This window comes from Haliotis rubra, unplaced genomic scaffold, assembly GCF_003918875.1.
Source record: "Haliotis rubra isolate DU_JTF1 unplaced genomic scaffold, ASM391887v1 Scf7, whole genome shotgun sequence".
Taxonomy (NCBI): domain Eukaryota; kingdom Metazoa; phylum Mollusca; class Gastropoda; order Lepetellida; family Haliotidae; genus Haliotis; species Haliotis rubra.
In genome coordinates this window covers 2,984,964-3,010,473 of record NW_025767412.1, presented here as the reverse complement: position 1 = coordinate 3,010,473, position 25,510 = coordinate 2,984,964, and the positions used below count along the sequence as shown (strand labels likewise).

The 25,510-nt window shown below is 39.5% G+C and overlaps 2 protein-coding genes and 1 long non-coding RNA gene across 8 annotated transcripts in view; 2 read left to right on the top strand and 1 right to left on the bottom strand.

Annotated features, from left to right (window-relative positions):
* The window catches only part of LOC124258723 (cysteine-rich DPF motif domain-containing protein 1-like), a 59,502-nt gene extending 47,298 nt beyond the window's left edge, over nucleotides 1-12,204 (top strand). For 2 of the 4 annotated variants that reach the window (XM_046692801.1, XM_046692802.1), the window contains one exon: nucleotides 9,691-12,204. In XM_046692801.1, the coding sequence (XP_046548757.1) occupies nucleotides 9,691-9,765 (75 nt within the window). In that variant the 3' untranslated portion in view covers nucleotides 9,766-12,204. Of the gene's footprint in view, nucleotides 1-229; nucleotides 475-9,690 lie in introns of those variants that run through there. The other 2 variants (XM_046692803.1, XM_046692804.1) reach the window with 2 other exon arrangements.
* A 2,457-nt stretch (nucleotides 12,205-14,661) lies between these two features.
* Nucleotides 14,662-15,313, top strand: LOC124258724. Its single transcript, XR_006893663.1, has 3 exons — nucleotides 14,662-14,741; nucleotides 14,890-15,120; nucleotides 15,219-15,313. It is a non-coding gene; the product is annotated as an uncharacterized LOC124258724 (long non-coding RNA).
* Nucleotides 15,314-19,678: 4,365 nt separating this feature from the next.
* Nucleotides 19,679-25,510, bottom strand: part of LOC124258721 (YY1-associated factor 2-like) — a 39,897-nt gene continuing 34,065 nt past the window's right edge. Inside the window, exons 4-5 of one of the 3 annotated variants that reach the window (XM_046692798.1) lie at nucleotides 20,445-23,580; nucleotides 19,679-20,159 (exon numbers count right to left, since the gene is read on the bottom strand). In XM_046692798.1, coding sequence (XP_046548754.1) covers nucleotides 23,355-23,580 — 226 coding nt within the window. In that variant the 3' untranslated portion in view covers nucleotides 19,679-20,159; nucleotides 20,445-23,354. Of the gene's footprint in view, nucleotides 20,284-20,444; nucleotides 23,581-25,510 lie in introns of all 3 variants that reach the window. The other 2 variants (XM_046692799.1, XM_046692800.1) reach the window with 2 other exon arrangements.

The following is a 25,510-nucleotide window of genomic DNA, read 5'->3' as shown; positions in this document are numbered from 1 at the left end:
TAATGAGTAATTCTAGACATCATTCACAGCATATTCAAGTCATAGCTGCATTAATATTATGGCTTGTAACGAGTTGACAATGTTATGTGTAAAATTTGGCACACTGTAGCTGACAGACAGCCAAGCTCGATCGCTAGCCGCTCGCTCGCTTACTCACTCACTCATGGACAGCCAACCCCACTCACTCACTCACTCACTCACAGTAACACCCATGACCCCATCTTTCCAGGATCCTCCCCACAGAGCTGTCTCTGGTTCCTATCACACTAACCACACAACCACAAAGCTCTCCACCAGGTCCACCCACCAGCCACACAAAGCTCCAACTCCTCCCATCCCCACCATGCTTACATAAAGAAAGCTTTCTCCAAGGTCCACCCCTCAACTCCACCCAACCCCCATACAGTTACAGGGGGCAATGGGATAGCCTAGTGGTTAAAGTGTTTGCTTGTCACACCGAAGACCCGGGTTCAATTCCCCACATGGGTACAATGAGTGAAGCCCATTCCTGATGTCCCACTACCGTGATATTGCTGGAATATTGCTAAACTCTGCGTAAGACTAAAACTCACTCACCACACAGTTACCCAGCCACACCAGGGTCTCCTCCCAGTGCTCTTGCACCACCACCTCATATAACTTTGAGACAAGAAAGTTCTCAATTAAATACTAGTATGATTAGTATATTCTGCATAGATACATGCTTTAATATATATTTATATATCATTTATCTTTCATCTACCAAATGCCACTACGATATGACATATCGCTGATCCAGTTGTATCCAGTGTATAACCACTACGCTCCGGCCCGGTCAGAATGACACTAGACTTGGCGAATGTGGATTTGCAGGATTGGTGTACTGCCGGTATATGTAATTTCCCACAATTCATGTTTGTCGGGGAACACGAGTGTGGGCGGTATTGACTCTTCGCACCTAACCAAACCACCCCGCTTAACGTCAATTGACACATTCTTTCAATTAACATTTTCTAACAGTTATTTAACTAGATTCTATTTTGAACTGGCTTCCAAGTCTACAACATTGTTGGCAGTGTTTTTCTACGATACGGCTAATCTTCTTTTTGGACATTATTGCCATTAAGTTTCTCAGTTTTTATTTGAGGCTTTTGTACAATCTGTATGCACATAACGTAATGACTTAAATACATTCCCTGCAAATTAACACGTTTTCATTCGGTTGACATTTTCATTTGAAATAACATCGCTAGGGCTTCCGTATACGATGTATAACAAACAGGATATACAGATTATTGGGATGCGTCGGGAAAAGTGGTAAATTCTGGGAATCCTTTCCACCTTAATGTTTCCAAATTGAGACATAAATGCACATTTTTCAAATGTTATGCTACTATGCATAGGGTACATTCATCCCTTAGCCATGTGAAGCAAAGCAAACAGACTGTTGATCTTGTGTGTAAACGCAGTTGTCAGGGAATAGGTTCTTTGAAGTATTTCATAAAAATGACTTGAGTGGTGTGGTGCAGCATATTTGATGCATAGGTGAGTGAGTGAGTTTAGTTTTACGCCGCACTCAGCAATATTCCAGCTATATGGCGGCGGTCTGTAAATAATCGAGTCTGGACTAGACAATCTAGTGATCAACAGCATGAGCATCGATCTGCGCAATTGGGAACCGATGACATGTTTCAACCAAGCCAGTGAACCTGACCACCCGATCCCGTTAGTCGCCTCTTACGACAAGCATGGGTTACTGAAGGTTCATTCTAACCCGGACCTTCACAGGTTTAATGCATAAATATCAGTAACAATGATTATGGTTTATTCTAGGAATTAGATGATATGTGCGATTTTCCCAACAGCTGACCAAACTGTGCTCTTACTAGTGGATTATAACATGGACAGTTGGTTGAAACAACACATTTTTGTCAATGTCAAGGCGACTTCGGATGTCAATTTGTCATCAGCAATTGGAGCGTAACTTGTATTTTTGGTTTGGTATAGTTGTTGTTTAATACCACACTCAGCAATACTCCAGCTACATGGTGGTGTGAGGGAAATAAAATAGAAGTTTAATCCATAAAAATATCTTCGACATCTATGTACAACTTCTAAATGCCACTGAAAGACATTATATGGTGGCGGTCTGTAAATAATCAAGTCTGGACCAGACAATCCAGTGATCAACAGCTTGAGCATCGATCTACACAACTGGGAAACGATGATATGTGTCAACCAAGTCAGCGAGTCTGACCACCCGATCCTGTTACTCGCCTCTTATGACAAGCATGGTTTGCCGAAGACCAGTTCTAACTCGGATCTTCACGAGTCAACTTGTATATTTAACACTTGGGATGTTATTATGTTTTCGCCATTTGTATAACTAGCAAAGGTACTTCTAACACTTCTGGAAACACCTACAATTAGAACTTACAGACTGTGTTGCCCACTGGTTATTTGGATATTCCTTCCCCTTTGATCTATTTCAGAACTTGTAGAGGCTGCAAAGTGGAAGTGGTGTGCACAAGTGTGTATATACACATGAATAAATAAAACAACAATAATAACCTCAGAGTCTGGGTATTAAATCGATAACATTGCAGACAAAAACATTTGATAACGATACAAAATTATTGACATTGTTGAGTGTAATAATGCCACTTGAGCCTCCCACTCAAGAAACAGTAGTCAACCAGTGGGTGTGGCCTATTACTTTTCGCTTTATGGAAGTCTGAATGCAAAATGGATTTATTTGTTATCCAACCAAATGTCATGGAATCACTTGCAATTCTATGTCCAATATTGTCTCCAACATCAAAGGAATGTATGTGAGCCCCAACTCATGGCCTATGGTGAAAACAGTTCCGATGAATATGTATACTTATGTTATATAGGTGTGCCGTACCTGTTTTCTTTTATGTTCAGTAGTTAAAGATAAATGAAAAATACCTACATTTTGGAATGGGGTTCTTCTGAGTTTTGTTGGACAACTCCGAAATAGTTTCATTTGTGACTTATTTATTTCATTAAATTATTATTATATATTTATTATTAAATATATAGTATAATGCACTTGTGTGGCAACATTTACAACGTGTTTTCTTTTTAAAAACTAATATTTATGTCATAATTTTTGTAGTGGGATACAAGGATAATCTCCATGAGTAGTATAAATCAAATCAGTGTCATGGTATAAGTGCTCATATCACTTGGAACACCTCCTACTGACATCCTTGGCACCAATTGGTTGAATTGATGTTTGCCCAGCCTATCCCCATTCTTTGATTCTGTCAGTGTTGTATCATAAACTACTTCTAACCTAGACAGTGGAGCATTGTTGTGGTGCTTCACATACCTAGAGATATAAACACAATAAATTAGTATAGGGGATCTGGGGGACTTGGAATCTCTGCAACTGTTCAGGAGGTCTTTTGCCAATCAGCAAATAGTACTCAAGGGTGTAGGGTCCTCCACTTTGTTTCCCCCCTTGGGAGCAATCTTCGCTCTCTCTTGACTCTTTAAGAACTCTTGAAAGGTGCTACAAGATAACTGGATGATTTGTGTAACTATGGTGATGAGCTGCAACATCTTCCAGGTTTCCAGAATATATTGTAACACTTAACTTCTTGTCTAACTGTATTGTGGCACTTGGAATTTGGACTTGACGCTTTTCAAGTGGTTAATAGTTCAGCAAACATAATGAAAATGTTTTAAAAAATGCCTGATAGCAATTTAGATTTATTTTTTTAATCATGAGTGTTGGCAAGCAAGTGTAGAGTTGCAGTGTTTTTCAACAGGTATTCTGGACAATGAGTGAATGTATAGGACATTTTATCCACATGCCTATGTTTGGTCACACTACTTATACCTGTCTTTTAATTTAAATGCCAAACATTCCATGTGAGCAGTTTCTGGTCTCTCCCTTGACCCAACAAAGTGATCCTTCGCTCAGCCCTGTGTATATCACTTCAGCTCCTTGTTTATGTCCTGTGTCTAACCCTCACGTACACTCACTGGTTCAACAATGTGTGTAGCCATTTCTGGTATCCCCCACTGTGAAGTTGCTAGAATATTGCTCAAAGGAGTGAGATAGTGGCAAAAGACCTCCTGAGCGGTTGCAGAGATTCCAAGTCTCTCAGATCCCCTATCACTCACTCACTCACTCACTCACTCACTCACTCACTCACTCACTCACTCACTCACTCACTCACTCACTCTCACTCACTCACTCACTCACTCACTCACTCACTCACTCACTCACCATATCCCAGTTAGATCTGTTTGCCCATCTTTCCCACTTTTCCCCACCTTGATCCACCTCTCCTATCCACTCTACTCCAGCCATTGACAACATTCAGCTTTCCACTTTCCCACTGTAACAGCCTTCTTTCCTCTGCCCTGTCCCACTATGTTTGAAACTGGATCCAGCACACACCATACTCTCTCTCTTGCCGGTGCCCCACCAAACACACAAAGCTCTCCCCTAGTCCCTCCCCCACAAGCTGTTGCCTGTCAGTTCTTCCCCTCTACCCCACCCAATCATGCTCTCTTCATCTACTCTACCCTACCCTCCCCCACATTTTCCTTTACCCCACCCCCACCAAGCTCTCCTCCTCTACCCCCACCAAGCTTTCCTTTTCTACCCTATCCCCACCAAGCTCTCCTCCCCCACCCCACCAAGCTGTCCTCCTCTACCCCCACCAAGCTCCTTTTCTACCCTATATCTCCCCCCCCCCACCAAGCTGTCTCTACCCCCACCCCCACCAAGCTCCTTTTCTACCCTCCCCACCAAGCTCTCTCCCCCCACCCCACCAAGTTCTCCTCTCTACCCCCACCCCACCAAGCTCTCCTCCACCTCCACCCCACCAAGCTCTCTCCTCTACCCCCACCCCCACCAAGCTCTCCTCTCTACCCCCAACCAAGCTCTCCTCTTCTACCCCCCACCCCACTCCTCTACCCCCTCTACCCCACCCCAGCCTCCTCTACCCCCACCCCAACCAAGCTCTCCTCCTCCCCCCCACCCCACCAAGTTCTACTCTACTCTACCTTCCCCACCAAGCTCTCTCTACCCCACCCCCACCAAACTTTCCTCTACCTCTCACCCCTACCAAGGTCTCCTCCTGTACCCCTACCACATCAAGCTCTCATCCTCTATCCCACCCCACCCCATCAAGCTGTCATCCTCTATCCCACCCCACCAAGCTACCCCCACCCCACCAAGCTCTCTCCTCTCACCAAGCTTCCTCCACCCCACCCCACCAATTTCTCCTCTTCCACCCCACCCTGCCAAGCTCTTTTCCTCTACCCCCACCCCACCAAGCTCTCCTCTCCCTCTACTCCACCAAACTCTCCCACCCTTTAGCCTGCCCCGCCAAGCATTCCTCTACTACCCTCACCCTACCAAGCTCTCCTTTTCTACCCCATCCCCAAGCTCTTTTCACCCCACCCCCACCAAGCTCTCTTCCTCTACCCCACCTCACCAAGCTCTCTTCCTCTACCCCACCTCACCAAGCTCTCCTCATCTATTCTACCCTCCCACCAAGTTCACCACCTCCACCACCCCACCCAGCTCTCTTCTTCTACCTTCACCCCACCAAGCCATCTTCTTCTTCCACCCCACCCCACCCCCATCAAGCTCTTCCTCCACCCCACCCTCTCTACATCCCCTTCCAAGCAAGACCAGGACCTCCCTTCTCCCACCAAGGTCTCCACTGACCCCACCCTCGCAACACCCATATGGTTGACTCTTCCACTCATTAGACCACCTGCATCTATTTGCCTTCCATTGTACATACCCACACCCTCCTACCCATCTATCGACATCTGCACACAAACGTTTCACAGCAACACCCATCCAAACCTGGTCATCACAACCTTTACCTCACACGTTTCTATTCACAACATATTCTTAAACTGAACATTGCACACTTTCTCATCCATACTTGCCCTGTTACATACATAAGTAGACTATACAGTGTTCCCTTCTGTTGGAGTACCTGGCCAATGTGTCTCTGAGACAGTGCCTGAATGTGTGTCTGTGTTGGTGATGGGAAGATTTATATACACCATTACTCCTCTTCTGACATGGAGCCACTCAGGGAAGACATACACTATCTAGTTGAATAAATCTGTCATAATGTGTAGGACAGAACAACCTCCCAAGGTGCCCTAGTATGTACTGTATCAGACAACTTATTCCAAATATTTTATTATTGGACTGCTGGAGAGGTGTTTGAGCAGATAAATAACATGTTTCTTACAGGTGCTTGATCAGATTGAAAATTGATGAACTGAGCTAAAATTCCAGAAGGATGTTCCATTTCATTACTTGTGTTTTCTGGTGAATTGTGAATGTTTACTAGAATACATTTAGAGTAAAAAATATCTTTCTATGACTGTGTGCTAAAGCAGGCAAAACCCTTGGTGATTGCTTGTGTTTTCTGATGAATTGTGAATGTTTACTAGATTACATTTAGAGTAAAAAATATCTTTCTATGACTGTGTGCTAAAGCAGGCAAAACCCTTGGATTGTAAACCACCCGGATTTTGATTGTTTTGTATTCATTGTGATTTGTATGATTCTGTAATCATTAATGAAGTCATGCATGTAAATGGCAGTGTAGCTCAAGGATCAACCAATGAAGAATTGGTTTTCAGCAATCGTGCTTGCTGTAGCGACTAATGGGATCGGATGGTTGGGTTCGCTGACTTGCTTGACACATGTCATCATATCCCAATTGTGTAGATTGATGCTCATGCTCTTGATCACTAGGTTGTCTGGTCCAGACTTGATTATTTACAGAACAATGCCATATACTAGTAACTGGAATATTGCTGAGTGTGGTGTTAACCAACAAACCAACATCACCTCAGAGATCAGTATTTTATGTCGTGCTTTATCTTATATACAAACTGTTTTGGCAAGATCATCCACCACCATGTCTTGAATCATAGTATTCCACTGATGAGGTGATGGATAGTTTTACTCCTGATCAGCACGTAGTTGATTAGTGTAAGTTTAACAAGATAAGAGGGTGTGATGATTGATACAGTCCAGAGCCTGTACAAGGTCTTTTAATTAAGACAACACCCATGGCTGAAATGGAACAGTCCTAATTAGTGTTCCCTGCTGAGTAGACCTAGCTTGTAAATAAATAAAACAATTGAAACTGTAAAGAATGTGTAAACTCAAATCTTTGAAGGACATTTAGAAGTGGAATGCATAAGAAAAGCTGGATTTTTGGATGTCAACTTCATTATTGTGAATAAATCGACATTTCGGAGTGTATGCTTACTCCTTCATCACCTGGATGATTTTGTGCACATTAATTCTCAAGCAAAATTTTCAAAATGTAATGACTATGACTGCTGTATAATTCTACATTGTGGACATTATATGTACAACAGGAATCAGTTCTTTTCCAAACTTTTAGATCTTTTTCATGTCAGTGTATCTGTACAAATAGAATTACTGCCAGAAGATTAAATGCTGTCTCTCTTTTCTGGGGGGTGAAATACCGGTTACTGAACACATAGATGAAATGTCATGGAGCTGTATGATTGTCCTATTTTATAAATATCTGTATTCCGTGGTATCCTCACTCAAGTGTGTATTGTAGATCCTTCCTTGCCTTTGCTCTGTACATGGGTGTACCCGCCTTGTGAATATGTTCTTGTGAATATATGATGTATGCATGTATGTGATCTTCGGATTGAAATAAGTAGTGAGAATGTTTTATAGTCAATATATGGCCGAGTGCTGTTTGTCTGAGTAGGGTTAGTGTATGTTATACTTTTAGATTTATGTATTTATTTATTTGTTTAATTATTTATTTAACTTATTAACTAAACTTACTAAGCAACTTACCAAACAACCAACTAAAGGGTTCGAATACCCGTTACCTTGACAACCGTTGCTATGGACTCATCAACTCTTCAAACATATAACTGAAGTGAAAGTTACATGTATTTTTTCAATACAAAGTAAAAGAATCCTGAATGGTTTTAACAATATTGTCATCTGAAAAATAGTATTTTCCTACATTTTCACATGCGATTCTGGGTCAATTTTGTAGAATTTTAATTAACAGCTAATTAATGAAAAATATTGAGAACAGAAACATTTCTGAGTGACATGACATTTTACAAGGCCAAATAAAAAGAATGACAAAATTTCAAGTGAATATGAACTTTTGGACTTCTCCACTTCTGCATGATTCTTAGGTGGAATGCTACTTAATATGCCAAGAATGGACATGATCAACATACCATATTTATTATTTATTATTTATTTTTTATCTCTGTTGAACTTATAATAAATATGCTGAATTAACATAACGTCTTGTCTAATTGATTCTACTGGACTGATCCATAAGAGATAGGTATCAGCTTGAGGATTTGTTGTGCACTGAACCAGAAATGTTTTTTTTTAAGCTGTCTTAGATATGGCTGTACAAGTTTTGGGAGGTTACCTTTAAGATAGTAACAGGTGATGATTCTAACATGTAATTCTTTTCTACTGTGATGTGCGGTGGGGTTACCTAGTGGTTAAAACAATCGCTCATCACACCAAAGACCTGGGTTTGATTCCCCACATGGGTACAATGTGTAAGTTATGGTGTCCCCGTCATGATATGTCCCCGTACAAATGGCATAAAATCATACCCACTTACTCATTCTCTACTGTGTCATGTAGCAGCATGGAGAGTCAAGCACTCCATTGGAAACAATCATTACCTAAAAACAACAGATACAGCTAAGACCCTGATCCCAGTCCTTGTTCTGTCTAGGATTTAGCCCTGCAGCGTTCTCCAGTTGTATTTCCGCCATATAGCTGGAATATTGCTGAGTGCGACGTAAAACTAAACTCAAAACTCCAATGGCATTTAACAAGATCTTCTGATGCATTTTCAGAAAATCCAAAACACATCCACAAACATAATTACCAGGACATGCAAATGGTCACACAGAATACTATATCGCCAGAAATCTGCATCCAGTAGCAGCCAGGATCCTACTTTTGAACCTGTGCTTAACATACTTTTATCAGCATAGTCTTGAACATCCATACCCTATGGAACTTCTCTCTCTGCTTGTACTACAGACTACATTTATAATATTATGTTAAATGAATATTTAACAATATAGAAATTAGATTTTAAAAAGTTAAAAATCTCAAACTGTAATGTTTTGACTGACTCTTGATTACCCAATAAGTTTCACTGCATTGTCTAGTCCAGAGGTGATTGTTTACATACCATCCTAGCTGGAATATTGCTGAGTATGGCATTAAACAGATAAATAAATATATGTATAGCTCTGGTATTGGTGTTTGAAGTATTTTATTGAAACTGTTATTTTTTTTAAATGAATTAACTTACTCACTATGACGAGCAGAAGGATAGAACCTAGCATAGCTACTATTCTTTCTCCAGAGGAGGTCTAGACAGTATCATAACAAATAATACGCACTCTTGTTTGTCAGCTGATAGGCCTTTATCAACCATGGTTTAATGGTATTTATTCCCGGGTGCCATTTTTCTCTCAATACAAATGTGTGATATGATCTCAGCGGTGGTTAGATATTACTTGATATCAAGATGTAGTACAGATCAGTCACATTGTATCAGCTGACTTAATCAGTAACAATTGACACACGGGCTAAGTGAGACATGTGACAGGTTGTTTACACGTGATTGTGTGTTTCAGGCGTGCTCATGGTGCCGTGCCGGACAAAGACGACCATCACAGGTGGGGGATCTATCTTTACGACGCAAACATTGACAGGGACCGACACTGGTGGGCATCACACCAGGAGTCCAAATCCCGCAGGGAGGGGGTCAATGGTCTCAATTCGACTCTTTATAACGCTTCAGTGTGTGTCCCCATAGGTCACATGTGACATTGTCTGCCACATATCTACAGCAACAACTTATGCACTTCACCGAAGTGGCTAATGTAGAAACATGACTACAGGCTTGTTCTCCCAACTCCTCAAACAAACAGCTGTGTTAAGTGCCTGTTTTAAATGCTGTTAAGTAACATATAGGCTTATCATTGCGAGACAATCAAACGTAACCTTACGTTTGATCACCAAAGTCACCTGACCTATGGGTTAATGCTAAAGACTGTGAATCACCTCTCTATTGGGGTGGTAGCGCGACAAAATACTTGTTTCATGATCCATTACACACAAGCTTCGGGACAGACCCGAAAAGAAAAGAAGACGTTAGATTGTATTTTGATAGTTTGTCTGCTCACTTGGTATCTCTGAGGTATCAGTGTCGACTAATTGGGTAAGAATTTCTCGAATTCGTACTTAATTATATGTGCCTATGACGGGCCAACACAACCAAGTGAGGAAATGTCCTTTACAAAGAATGGCACGTCTTGAAACATCACCTGGTTTGTCAAAGTTCAGAAGTGGTGATATTGTGCACATGTTTTTGACGTGCATAACAGCAATAATTCAGCCACCCGCTCACGGCATCTGACCCCTGTTTACAACAGGGATTCCCGAAATTGCTCTCCCAGTTTAGCCTTACATCCATCACAGGTGTGTATTGGCCTCGACCAATCGAGTGCCCATACCGTAAATGTACCAGTACAAGCTCCTCCAGGCTAGACAGTAGCAGAGCCATGTGACAGTTGGAACTAGTTATAAAGCACCAAATGAGAGAGCTTCTCTGCCATGAAAATTACTGTTCCATACTGAGATAAAATGAAGTCATGAAATATATTTTGTTGGCATTTCATTATCTTGTGTTTTTTACAAGAAGATATATTTTTTGTGTAATCTTAAGTGATTTATTGTGTCCTTAGTATCAGTCTTTAATGTACCATTTGTGTGAAATTTGTAGATTTATATGATCTGTGTTGTAAGGCAATCTGTGTAAGGTGCAGACCCATAAGATCAAAAATGATCAAATATGTGTTTGACAGTAACTAAAAAAGTCAGAGATCCTTGTCGTGTTTAAAGTGTTTTTTTAAGGGGTGGGGTCATCTCCAGATTCAAATACTATATCACAAACCTCTTAAACCCTTGCCTCCATCCAAATGCTGTTTGATTCTCAAATTTTGAAAGGGGTTCTGAGTAATGGAGGCATGTTTGAGCCATTAGAATTGTTGCTAGAGAATAACATGGTGTCTAAATTAGAATACAGCCCCAGCAACCTGTGAAGCTCAGAATATTAATCACTAATTTGTTTGGTAAATATTTGATTATCTATAGGCTGACAAATCACTGCAAAGATGCAGGCAACATTAAACAAACTGAAGTAAAGGATATTTGAATTATTAAAATAATAAAATTTGGCATCAAGTTTTGATCCTGGTTTCAAATAGTCGAACACTGTAGTGTCGAGGTTGAAAAGGCCTAAGTAAAGTTATCCAAGTTTAGACACTACCCAATGCAGGACCAAGCCTTTTCTTCAAGACAACTGTATGCTCAACACTTAAAAGTTCACCACAACAGTGTTTGACTGTACCACTATTTGTGCTTTTAAAAATATATTTCACTGCCTGTAGTTGGAACATATATTAGAGACAGTACAGTAAGAACAACCCAGCCAAGCATAAAAGCCAGACATACTGGTCATATATATGAAAGCGATCAGCCAACTGGTTACTCTCTGCCTGTGTGCCTATTGTACTCTGTTCTTAACTGGCATTTAAACTGCCCCATAGCATTACAGGTGAAACTTAACCCTTTATTCATACCCTGGGGCTGATTGGAGATGCCGCTTTGAAATGTAGCATAGAAGCAATTTGTCAATTGGTAAAGATTCAGAGCATTCAAATAAAATATGATATATTAAAGTACCATTAAGTCAAGTAAGGCTCAGTGGGATGGAAATATGCTGGTTGATCTGACTTAATGTCACCAACACATCAAATCAACTTGGGTATTTCACATTTAAACTAGTGTTATTGCTCAATTAAGACATTTTCTTGCATTCTTCAGGAAACTCCCATGAGAATTGAGGCTTTGAGGCTGCCCACTTGGTGTGGTGTCATGAAAAATAAAATGAACATTGAACATTGCCAATTAATTTTTGAATTTGTTTTACAGTAATTCCTTGCTAAAAATTGGGTTGTAGATATATATATTGTTTGTTTACTTAGGGACTGGTAATTTTGTATAGGGATTTTCCATATTATTTTCTTGGAAAATGAAAGAAATGTCATTAAAATATTAATTAATAAAACAACATTCCTTATTCATTGTACTTTTGTGTTTTCTTGAGAGGATGTAATACATTTTAGCCAAAGATTGAATATTGTGTATGAGTGAGGTATCATCTTAGTGGTCTACACCGCCATATAGCTGGAATATTGCTGAGTGCGGCGTAAAACTAAACTCAAACTAGTGGTCTACAAGTAGCTCTGGTACCAGAACATGCCTGGCCTTAAGCCAATTTTATAGTGCCAGCCCACTGAGATACCTGGCCACATGGATAGTGAGCAAGCTGGGGTTTTAGTGCAGTATTCCAGTATTCCAGTTTTGTCATGGTGTGTCTACTTGATATGGGTTTAAAGTCTGAAGTGATGCAGGTTTACAAGTTTTCCACTATTGAGATTATTTACAGACCGCTGCCATGTAGCTGGAACATTGCTGAGTGCAGCGTAAAACAAACTCACTCATGTACCCAAGCAAAAGTGCAGTGGGCTGCTACAGCAGTTGTGTTATAGACAGAGTGAGTGAGTGAGTTTAGTTTTACACCGCACTCAGCAATATTCCAGCTATATGGTGGTGGTCTGTAAATAATCGAGTTCGGACCAGACAATCCAGTGATCAACAGCATGAGCATCGATATGTGCAATTGGGAACCGATGACACGTGTCAACCAAGTCAGCGAGCCTGACCACCCGATCCCGTTACTTACCTCTTAAGACAAGCATGGGTTACTGAAGGCTGATTCTAACCCAGACCTTCACGGATGTGTTATACACAGAAGTAGTTGATGAACAGAAAGGTCTTTGGCTGTTTCTTGAAAGTGTCAAAAGAAGATAGTATTGAATGAGTGGCAGAAGGCTCCCGAGAAACTCAGCTCCAGGTTCTTTGACCAGAAGATTTCAGGTTTCTCTTTGAGACAGTAAGAGGAAGTTGGTTGCCAGATTGTACGACACTAAATGGTGTCTTTGCCAGTAACTGAAGCAGGTATCCTGGAGCAGTATGCTGATAACACTGGTGAGCTAAATTTGATCCAATAGGCAGAAAACAGCTTGGCTTCTTCCATCTCCGTGAGTGAAATATGCATTATGTCCGAAAGCGCACTTTAAATTCTCAAATCATCATCAACCTCCATTCTACACTTCAACATCATCTCACACATAGCATGGCCTGATGTGGAAGACAGCAGAGAGGATGGCTTTTCGCAGTATTCCTGCAATATCGTGGTGGTGGTGGACATGATTGATGTTTACAGCTTAGTGAGTGAGTGAGTGAGTTTAGTTTTACGCTGCACTCAGCAATATTCCAGCTATATGGCGGCGGTCTGTAAATAATTGAGGCTGGACCAGACAATCCAGTGATCAACAGCATGAGCATCGATCTGCGTAATTGGGAACCGATGCCATGTGTCAACCAAGTCAGCGAGCCTGACCACCCGATCCTGTTAGTCGCCTCTTATGACAAGCATAGTCGTACAACTTAGTGAAACCTAGGAGCATGGTGTGGAAGTGACAAACCAAGAAACAATCAGGTGTGCCAGGATTTGAACCCAAGAACATAGGCTTTTGAGACGCCTAAGTGATGAGCCTCTTCATCAAAGATATGCGGCGTCTGAGACGACCGACGCCGCATGCTCCAAAGTACACAAGAAGAAAGAACAAGCAACAAACCTATTTGTTCTCATTTATTTATAATGACAAATGCTCACTGACATCTTATACAAAATGAACTTCCATCACACATAAGTTGTTCATAAAACAACCAGTCAACAAGACCAAGCAGATATCATTCCCATCATTTAAAAACAAATAAATATGCTCATAAATAGAAGCCACATCTATGTTTATCATAAGCAGTGCTCACACATTAGAAGCGGCAAAAGTAGTCGAGACAACTGATGGGACAGCGTTGTCAAATTTTTACCTACCAGTATTTTTCATTGGCCATACTGAAGAGACCAAAGCTCATAATCAGAAAACCTAAGGATTATCTCAAAGGTCTTAAGGAAAACAGATACTTTTAGGTAAGGGTTGGAAAAGGTCAGGGGAGCGGAAATATACTGCTCAATAATCTGAATCTGGTCTCTTCATGCTTCGAGGTCCGGAACTTGGTTTGTTAAGCAATAGTTTGTCTCTTTTGCATGCACATTGCTGTTTGTACAAGGGTAGGATCAGTAATGGCTACATGTATATCTATGACAACTGAGTCCTAATTTACATTATGTGGATTATGCTATATCCTGAAAATGCAAAACGAGACCTTATCTGGTCTTCTGAAGCTTGACTAGGAGTGTAGATACATTCATACCCCATGCTGATATTTGATCAATGCTATAGGTAGTTTCTTGTGCAGTATATACCTAACGTGTCAACTGTCAGAGCTGGGCATCTGTATTCGTAGATTAATGCTTACTGGGCCTTCCAAACTGAACCCCTTGAAAATACACCTCTAGTTTATTCCATCAAAAGGTCATGGCAGTGAGGAGTACAGATTTGTTTGTGAAATGGTTGATAATTACCAGAATGTATCATTATATGTATGTTTATATGCCAGACACAGCAATATTCCAGCTGGAAGACTCTGGCAGGTTCCTAAATGTGACTTGGTCGGACAGACCAACAGATGATCCATGCCACACACAGCAATATTCCACTTGGTCGACAGACCAACAGGTGATACTAAGACCAATGATCCATGCCAGACACAGCAATATTCCAGCTGGAAGATTCTTGCAGGTTCCTAAATGTGACTTGGTCGGACAGACCAACAGGTGATACTATGACCAATGATCCATGCCAGACACAGCAATATTCCAGCTGGAAGACTCTGGCAGGTTCCTAAATGTGACTTGGTCGGACAGACCAACAGGTGATACTATGACCAATGATCCATGCCACACACAGCAATATTCCAGCTGGAAGACTCTGGCAGGTTCCTAAATGTGACTTGGTCGGACAGACCAACAGGTGATACTATGAACAATGATCCATGCCAGACACAGCAATATTCCAGCTGGAAGACTCTGGCAGGTTCCTAAATGTGACTTGGTCGGACAGACCAACAGGTCATACTATGAATAATGATCCATGCAAGACACAGCAATATTCCAGCTGGATGAATGTAGAGTGTTGAATCCAGAATTAGACAGACCAATGAGTGATTTTATGAACAATAATGATCCATAATGTCGGCAATGTTGACATTCAACCAAGTGAGTGTTGGATTTTACAGTGCTTTCAGCATTATTCCAGCAATTTCACACCTGGGTACAACAGAAATGGGCTCCACATTTTGTACCTTTGCTGGGAATCTCACCTGGGCCATTTAGCACGATAAGTGAACGCATTAACCACTGAGCTACCCCCAACCTCCCACCAATCTTGTTTAAAGTAATGGATACAGCTAGTATCAGCATATCCACCTACAACACCAGGATATATATGACAATGGCATTAAGACTAGTCGGTTTGGTATTCAATGCAGTACACAGCAATATTTCCAGCTATATGACAACAGTCTACAGATAATCGGCTCTGGACAATCCACCGATAGAGAACAGGTGCATCAATCTATGCGATGGGATACATTGATATGCTTTAATCAAGTTGGGTAACCTGGATCTTGGATCTTCAGCAGGAAACCTATGTGAGTTATATTTATATCATATTTTTCAATAGAATGAGATCCTTTTAGTACAATCCTCCAGCATATCAAACAATAATTGAAGCCACTTAATCATGGTGTTACATAACAAATGCACAAATATTTCGTAAATGTACAGCTTGAACACCAAAGAACAGAAGTCTATATCATGGGTTCATCTCAAAGGCTATATTTCATTAGCCTGTTTCAAAATGACACCTGGGCCTTTCCGAACATACCATCAGAATATAGTCATAAAAACATCTAAATTAATATGGCCAATATAGAGATGGGTTCATTTATTAAACATTATCTTAACGCACACATAAATGTCGCTTTCTGATTGACTGAGCGCTCTTCTATTATTTTCAATGTATCCCACTTACAAGCGAGTAACATTTCAATGTACCCAGCTGTCAATGGCAACTCATTTGGTACTTCGTGGTAGTAATTCTTTATCTCGAATAACATTGAATCACGTATGATGTACGGAAATTACCGATGTCTGGCGAATGCAAATCGATGGAAGGGAGATAACTCTATATCTGTTTTTCGTGTCAGCAAAATCTAGCGATGGCTACAAAAAGATTTGAACCCATGCTTCAAACAATTCAAAATTAACATTAAGGTGTTCAGGTCAGGTCTTCGGGCTCAGGGAACATAAACAAACATCAAGGGTACATCAACCCATGCCCCCTCGTGACCAGTGAACAACTTATAAGGTAAAACTGGTCTTGGAAACTTATAACACTCTCCATACATTTGTTGATGATCATCTGGAAGTGACAGTAACATTTTGAAAATATCACTATGACCAAATTATGACACACTACAGAATTCTTTTATCGACTTTCACAACTAAGTTGATGGTTGGTTGACACCGGCTCATTATGCAATGAAATATTACAAGCCTAACAGTTTAACTGAACAAATCTAATTAAATATTTTCTTGAACATGTTTCTTTTTCTAGCACAAATTCCTTAATAAAATAACAACCCAGAAATAGTCAGAGACAGATGCAAATGAAAACTTGTGTGAAGACTTCAAAGCTGATAACAACCATACCTTATCTCCCGTACTATACTACTCACACTTTGATAAGGATCACAAAAATTCAGAACTTTACTTAAACTTAGATTTATGATATGAAATTGTATCCATTTAAAACTGGATAAATAATAATATGGTAACCCCTATTTAGGCAGACAGCCACTTTATTCTAACCTTATGCACTTGATACATGAGTAACCATAAAAATGGTTTTCATGGCACCAATCAACCATTTTGCAAATCATGGAACAAGTCTTTCACAAATAAACAACACCTGTCAAAAGCAGGTATGGGATCCACAAGATACAATGACTGAAACCTAGGAACCATGCTTACAATAAGCTTAGATATTTAAATCAAATTTTACCCCACATCATATTTTTCTGTTGAATCCATGATTTGATCCTTGGCAAAATGTGAATAGTATATGTCTCACTTTTATTGTTGTAAATACCTTGGGCCAGTTTGCAATCATTGTTTCACTTTGGAGCCCAGTTTGATTGGCCTGAGTGTAAAGGTAGTCCTCCAATTGAATTCCTCTCAACAACAAATCATGAAGCTATAGACTGAGCAGTGGAGGTGATGACGTCACTTCCAATATGGTACCATGGGGAACCTGTCCAAGGTATTTATCATACTATATTGAAGACAAAACATGGATAATCAAGGGTCAAATATCAGCAAGAAATATTTTACCATCTATTTTTACCTGTTCTTTAAGTCATGAATACAGCCTCCAATAATGTCTCTTTAATGTTGAATTAACATTAACAAATCAGCTAGACCCTGACAATATGTCATTGCAGGAGAGACCACAGGATCGGCAAGGGCCTATCGGGACAAACAAATTCAGGAACAGGAGAATGCAGACTTTGAAGAGACACAATACAATCAACAAGAGTGACTTCATCACATGATCACCTGGATCAACAAGCCATACAATATGCAGCGAAAAGCACAACTACACTTGTCCTTAAAGGGGAGCTACACTCGGGATAAATATAATTCAAGTACCAAAGAGAAGTGCAGTTACACCTGTCCTTAAATGAGGGTAAGGTTCAGGGTTAATGGCAGCCATCACCAATGTGTTGAAAGTTCCAGAGAGAATGTAAAGGTAATCTAGACTCAGGATAAGAGGCAGTCCCAGCCAGTTTGTTTCAATTACCAAAGAAAACAACATCTCTTGTCATTAAAGGTGTCTGGCTGGACAGTTGATTAAAGAACCTCTGACAAGTACTGAGGAGGTAAAATTGGGCTTTACATCATGCTTGAGAATATTTCGCTCATATGACGACCTGACAAGTACTGTGCTTGAGTGCTTTGTCAGTTTTCATGATGTCTCATGAACTTCACTCACAGCACTTATTTTCTTTTAGAACTTGACTGTAATACTACTGGCAATGGGAGCAGGGAGGACATCACATAAAGCTGCATGATGAATATTTCTCCTATATTCCATAGGGTTGGAATGATTTGTGAGCACACTGACACTTGATGCAACAATGTTGCAAACATATGTACAGTATTTGCCGTATTACACACCATGCTTCACATAGCAACTCTACTGATCAAACACCGACCATATCTCCATGGGCATATTTCAGGTTTCTTTCAGAAAACATAAGTGCAGAAAGGGTTGTACAATATCAAAATATATTAAATGTGTTTGTTTTACTGATATTTGGACCAATTTTTTCCATTACTGCCACACATCTGAAAACCAAATTTAACTTATGTTTCGTTTAAGTCCTTTATTATTTTTCGAGGCACCAAAGTGCTTACTACGGCAAATACGGTCTGTTGAAATCTTCAAAACAGGTATCAACACATGTTATTTATTCTAACATCATTCCAGTGGGCTGATACATTGGCCATTTGTCAAGTCAAACTGTTATTCTTTGCATAAAAAATATATTCTCAAGGCCACAATAAAAAGTTTGAGATTTTCATTCAAAAGTTTGGGGTAAGGGCATTTTATTGATTTTATCCAGTGGGTATTTGGAACAATATATCTGAGGCGTTTGGTTACAACATTGGAAGAAAATCTAATAATAAATTTATGATGGCCTAATGTAACAATAATTCCTTGAAAGTAGCATCACCTCAGCATATACTCAGGGTTGCAGTGATACTGAAGGTCAGATACTGCAACCCTCAGTAGTCAGTACAAGGTACAGTAGTGTCACTATGAGCAATATACAGCAATATGGAGATACCAAGGTTCAATAGACTGCACCAATCAGGGAATCGCTTCAAGGAGTGAAGACAGTCCAATCAGCTACCTCCCCATGTTTCATATCTTTGAGAAACACTCCAGGAATCACAGAACAAGAATCAAAGTTTTCGCAAATTTGGTAGCCCATCTGTACAGAACATGAGTATATGTAACAATACAAGAAACATTTTCTGCTCAATCGGCTGACCTGGCTGCCCTCCTTGTCGGTCAGTTTTTTGCTAAAATGGCCATTAATTAGTCCTGCTGCCTGAAATCGTGATGTGTATCAAGTGATAGCATCGCTTCCGACACTCACTGAACACAGCATAACATATATTTGTGTTAACGACATATGACTCTGATTAAATTTCTACGAGCTGAAAACAAATCCACCATGAGGCCAAGCCCTGAGGGATGCATCGATACGTTCCTCCAATGATAACATTTGTTGAAGTCAAGGCCAACCTCCCAAGGCACGTCTACATAATCTGAGTCATATCTCGTCTTACATTATATGACAAATGACTTATATATATATATTGGAACATCCTTCACAACTGTCAATGGACAAGCTGTTGTAATATAAAGAACAAAAAGTTAGAGATCAGGACTTTTCGGATGATATTTATTTTTAAGTGAAAACATCGAAAGAATTCTTGATCCCTAAACTTGTCTTGTGCTGTATAAATTACCCTGGCCATGTAAATCTGTCAGCCATACACGGTCAAATAAACCCAAACCAAATTTGTCAATTCCTAACACATTAGTTATGTAAAGTTTATAGTAATATTTGCAGCCATCAAGTCAACAGACCAGCTCTTTGCTGACGACAATATTGACAATGTATTTGTCTGTTTATACAAAGCTATATTTTCATTTTGAGGCTTATTTTAATTTCAAGCAGTACTGCAATATTAGAAACACTTCTTAAGTTGATATCATCTCTTTGTAGAAGTATGCTAGCTGATACTTTCTTGTAATAGAAACATGGTTTGTGATATCACCAAGTTGAAGAAATCTAGTGCTTGATATCACCTAGATGTAGCAATATGGTACTTGATATCACCTAGATGTAGCAATATGGTACTTGATATCACCTAGTTGTTGCAATATGGTACTTGATATCACCTAGCTGTAGCAATATGGTACTTGATATCACCTAGCTGTAGCAATATGGTACTTGATATCACCTAGCTGTAGCAATATGGTACTTGATATCACCTAGATGTAGCAATATGGTACGTGATATCACCTAGCTGTAGCAATATGGTACTTGAAATCACCTAGTTGTTGCAATATGGTACTTGATATCACCTAGTTGTTGCAATATGGTACTTGATATCACCTAGTTGTAGCAGTATGGTACATGTACTTGAAATCACCTAGTTGTAGCAATATGGTACTTGATATCACCTAGTTGTAGCAGTATGGTACTTGATATCACCTAGTTGTAGCCATACAGTTTTAGTATCTCCTATATTAGAAATAGGGTAGATGATATCATCCAGCTGTAGGAATAGAATTCTTGATATCCCCTACAATAGAGATATGGTTCTTGATATAACTTAGTGGAAATAAGATTGTTGATATAACCTTGTTGAAGAAATACGGTCATTGATATTACCTAGTCGGTATAAGGCAATTGATATCACCTAGTTGTGGAAATAGGGTATTTGATATCACCTATTGAAATGCATTTTTTAATGAGCATCTGTTTTTGTTGTGTCTGAAGCGAGTGACTGGAATGCCACACTGACAAGACGATGGCACACGTCCATGTACTGTAGACACCAAGCATCAGACCTGCAGAGTAACACGAGGCACACATACACAATCAATCTGATATACAAGATTTGCTGAAACTGATCAGTTCTTCAGCAGCTGACCAACATGGCAATATGCTAATCTTGACCATCAATGTTAATAGCATCTTCACAAGACCAGTCAAAATTATTCATAGATTACCATCCTGTTCCACATTCAATTCATTTGCCATTTTTAAATTTTGAACTTACTCTTCTGCGCCAAAATGACAATTGTCAAGTCTATTTTTTGACGACATAAAAATGAATTGCAAATATTTTTTTCAGGAAAGAAGGGTGATAATCTAAATAATTTCCCCGCCTGTATTTGATCTATGTACAAACAGCTAATAATTAAACTCCCATTGAAGCTGAGAGAGTAATTCTGCAGTACCAGATATACTCCATCTAAAACTTTACACATCTACAAGTACAAATGGATAAAAATTGCACGATTGTAATATGAAGGGGCTCTCGTCTTGAAAGACAATTTGGAAACATTTACTCTCATATTTCCCATGATGCATTTGATGATGTGACAATTGTGAGAAACACATTTCTTGGGGTGAATGGAACAGCTTCGAGTACAATCCTTACTCCTGGTATGATATAGGAAATATTGATCCAAACTGCAGCCAATACACTGCAATAACGCAGCAACATGTCAATATAAGACATCAAAAACCGACCTTATGCTACATAAGTTTGGATTCCTCAAGACAGCTTGTTGAAAGACATTACAATTTCTATTTCAGGCGCATAAAAGATATCCTTTCGTTTGGCCTGAACCTTCACCTTTCCATCAACCTGTAACAAATGCATTTTCTTCACATAGAAGTCCCGAGATGATTTTAAATTATTCGACAAAGATGCCCTACATTGTTGAGGATGGTTGCTACAACCACATATATTTTTGTCTGCCATTATTTTTGGGCTATCAAAATGCACAATAATCAAGTTCCACAAGGAAACTTCATAAGAACTTACAAAATCATGTCAAAAACTACTTGCTCTTGTCACATTCTAAAAGCATATTTTCGTGTCTTTAAGAATCTGTGAAACAGCATGTACAAATGTATTTTCCGATTTACACATTACAGTGAGACTTCAGCATTACCAATTTAAAAAATATCATAAAAGCGCTGAAAATGACACATGAAACTCAACCTGTTTCCAGTAAACATCAAATTTTTATCCCTACCATACAATGGCCTCATTGTTCTGGAGAACATGGCTTTTCAAGAGTTTATTATAGATGATACTGATATACAGGTGATGTCATGGACAGGTTATGGGATAATCACACTATATTTGTGAAAAGATGGTGAGATTTCTGAGAGGTAACTGCCAAGTGATCCTGATGGTGAATCTTGAAGAGGCAAATGAGACAAAGAGAACATGACTATGTATCCAACAACCTGGCTGTCTTTCAGATCAAAGGCGTCTTTCACAAGATGTATGTATTGATGATATTATTGAGTTTGAAGCAGAGATGATCAGATGAATATTTTCACAAGCAGCATTGGAACCTGCCTATAAATCTCAGTTCTTTGTAAAACAACAACAGCGCAGTCTTGAAGGCTCCAGGCCTACTAAAGTTTTGATAAATTCATGTGAATCCAATTTCAGCAAATTCCTGCTGCCTGTTTGATCATCCAATGAATCTGTTCCCTGACTGGTCACATGGCCTCATTGTTGTCCAATGAAATTACAACACATTTACTTCATGTTCCAGTGAAAACTGGGAAGACTTCCCGGGGCTTCACAGCCCACAAGTTTGAAGATGGCACTCAGGTTGTGCAATGCTAACACTGACAATTAAAATATTGGAAAATATTGTCAGTGACCTCATTCACATTGTCAAAGAAATGGAAGCATTGTCAACCTCTTCTACAAATGATGTTCCCAAACAGTTGTGGTTCAACAGATATGACCAGTAGTGCTGAAGTGCTCAACACAATCCCAATTCTCATCACTCGGTGACCAGCTGTTTCCGCTAATGATGTTCCATATACTTCCTATTATCTATATAAACATCTATTTATTATTCAATCCTTCAATCAGACACTCCCGTACTTTCATTCTTCTCCTTTCTGTTTTCAAAACCATCTGTAAGCACTCATTGGTCAATTCTTTCAGCCAATGATGTTACTGCAATTCTGTGTTCAAAACCATCTGCAAGCACTCATTGGTCAATTCTTTCAGCCAATGATCTTACTGCAATTCTGTGTTCAAACCATCTGCAAGCACTCATTGGTCAATATTTTCAGCCAATTATCTTACTGCAATTATGTTTTCAACATCATGTACAAGCACTCACTGGTCAACTCTTTCAGACAAATAAATGTTCTAACACTTCCATTTTCCATATCAATCAAGTAATAAAGATCTCAAACAAAGCACAGGACATCAACATTAGCCAAAGGAACCGATCTTCAGCTGCCATGAGCCAATCAAATCACTGATCCATTCCAACAATAGCCAATGAGATCAGTTGTTGCCATTTTCAGTTGGTGAGTCTTCATCATTGGCATCATGACTTGTGCTAGAGGAGTTTGTGTCACTGCTCGCATCTGAGCTATGATTAGTATTTTCAGAGGAAGAAATATGTCCGTTCATTTTTGGCTGGTAGTCTGTGATGATGACTGTCACATTGTTCACAGTCACTGGGATGTGCTGGGCACTACTTCGATCGATGTTCCTTAACCTTGGAGGTCTGGAAGATAAGACACCATCATCAACATTTGATATATTCACAGGATTAGAACTTAATATATATTTTCACTTCTCTAAAAATGTACCATAGAGTTGCTGTCTACGAAAGGCAATACTGGAAGTCTACAAGTAGGTGTCAAGTCTTCGTGAATTTAACTAATCCCAAACACAGTAACCTGTGTTCATTTCGAACACCGTTTCAACCTAAAAACATAAAACATTTGCCCTTGAGTTTTTGTATGTACAAAAATATATGAACACCATTCATTAAAAGCTTAGAAAGGTTAGGCTTTGGGAAGTCTGAAACTTTATCAAGAATGTTGATAAATCTCAAATAAAATACATATACAGTCAATTCCCGATGAGTCGAATGCCGGTGTCTCAAACATTATGCATAACTCGAAGTACCTGTCAGTCCCGACCATTCCCTGTTACAGTTGTCATCATTTGAATACCGTTTACCGAATTCGTCTCATAAATACACACGATGACTCGAGAAGAAAATTTGGTCCCATGAGATTCAAACAACAGCAATCTTGTATACATAAGCCGAAGTCAGTCAATGAGAAGTTGATTGGTGTAGCAAACTGATCCAATTAACAAACCAGCGCGGCTCACACCTTTCCGCCTTTGACGGGTGAGTTCAACACGCAGATTAGTGATTTTACGGAAATCTCTGTCTGTGCTAATCAGACTGGAACTGATAAGGTGCCCCTATTAGTGATAGGGAAATCATTAGATAAACAAATGCTTAGGCAGAGGAATTTGGACTGGATCATCTTTTTTCTACCCTCATAGATATACCTATGTCTCAAATACATCGATAAGTCGAATTTATTACTTGGTCCCCAGAGATTTGACTCATCGGGATTTGACTGTATATACATTATGAGATTCTATTTATCATTTCAAATCATTCATCCCTCTTTTTCAGTTCATAAACCATCACATCCAGTGTCTTCTGTGTAAAAAGAACAGCTTCAGTAGCAGAGAGATAAGTAATGTCATTTGACTGTGACATCATAGCAGCCAGTGACATCACAATGATCTGCAAGGTATTGTGATGCAATTTCAATGAAGGATATAACCTTTGTTTGATCTCATCCATGCCATATCTCTTGTGTGAACCTGTTTAGGTTAATAAAACTGTCTACCCAAAAATGTGGAAAGACTTCAATCCAGTACTGGTTTGGTAAGCAGATAGCTAGATTATTGAAGAAAAGATGTCAAAATGCTGGATATATTATTATAACATAAAAATGAAAACCCAATTTCACAGGTGAGTCAGCTCTTCGATGGGTTATCCACATTCCAGATCACCTTGAGAAAATTCCAAACACTTATTCAGACTCACATTGTCCATGTTAACAACTAGTAATGTTTGAAGGCTAATTATTAACTTAGAATTCAGGGATTAGGGTAGAAAACTTGGACAATGGGCCATTTTCAGGATTATTAGCCATTTTCTGAATTTAGAATGGGCCACTAGTACCACTACGCTTGTATTAATTGTAACCTTCAAAATTTTAATGGACCATTTTTTATTCTTATGTGCAAATGGCCCATGGCCCCTTCCTTTCCCAATCCCTGCAATTAATATTCGAAAATGTATCAATACAGCATCAGCAACAAAATGTTATCAGTACATCATCCCCACATGACGAGCAACCACCTGAACCGCTAGGTTACCCCACCGCCCCATTAAAGGGATACCCTGAGCTCAAAATATATTCCTAATGCACAGTTACTCACAAATTTCCATTTCCATTCAGTATCAATCATTTCCTTAGGGTATTCAATATATTTTCACTCTCATGGGTAGTCTATTGGGTATTTCTGCACCAGTGTGTAAATATTTTAAAATGAATGCATCTTGTATACTGTTTCAGACGACTTTTATATATGTTCCTCAAGGGTGGACATGTCACATA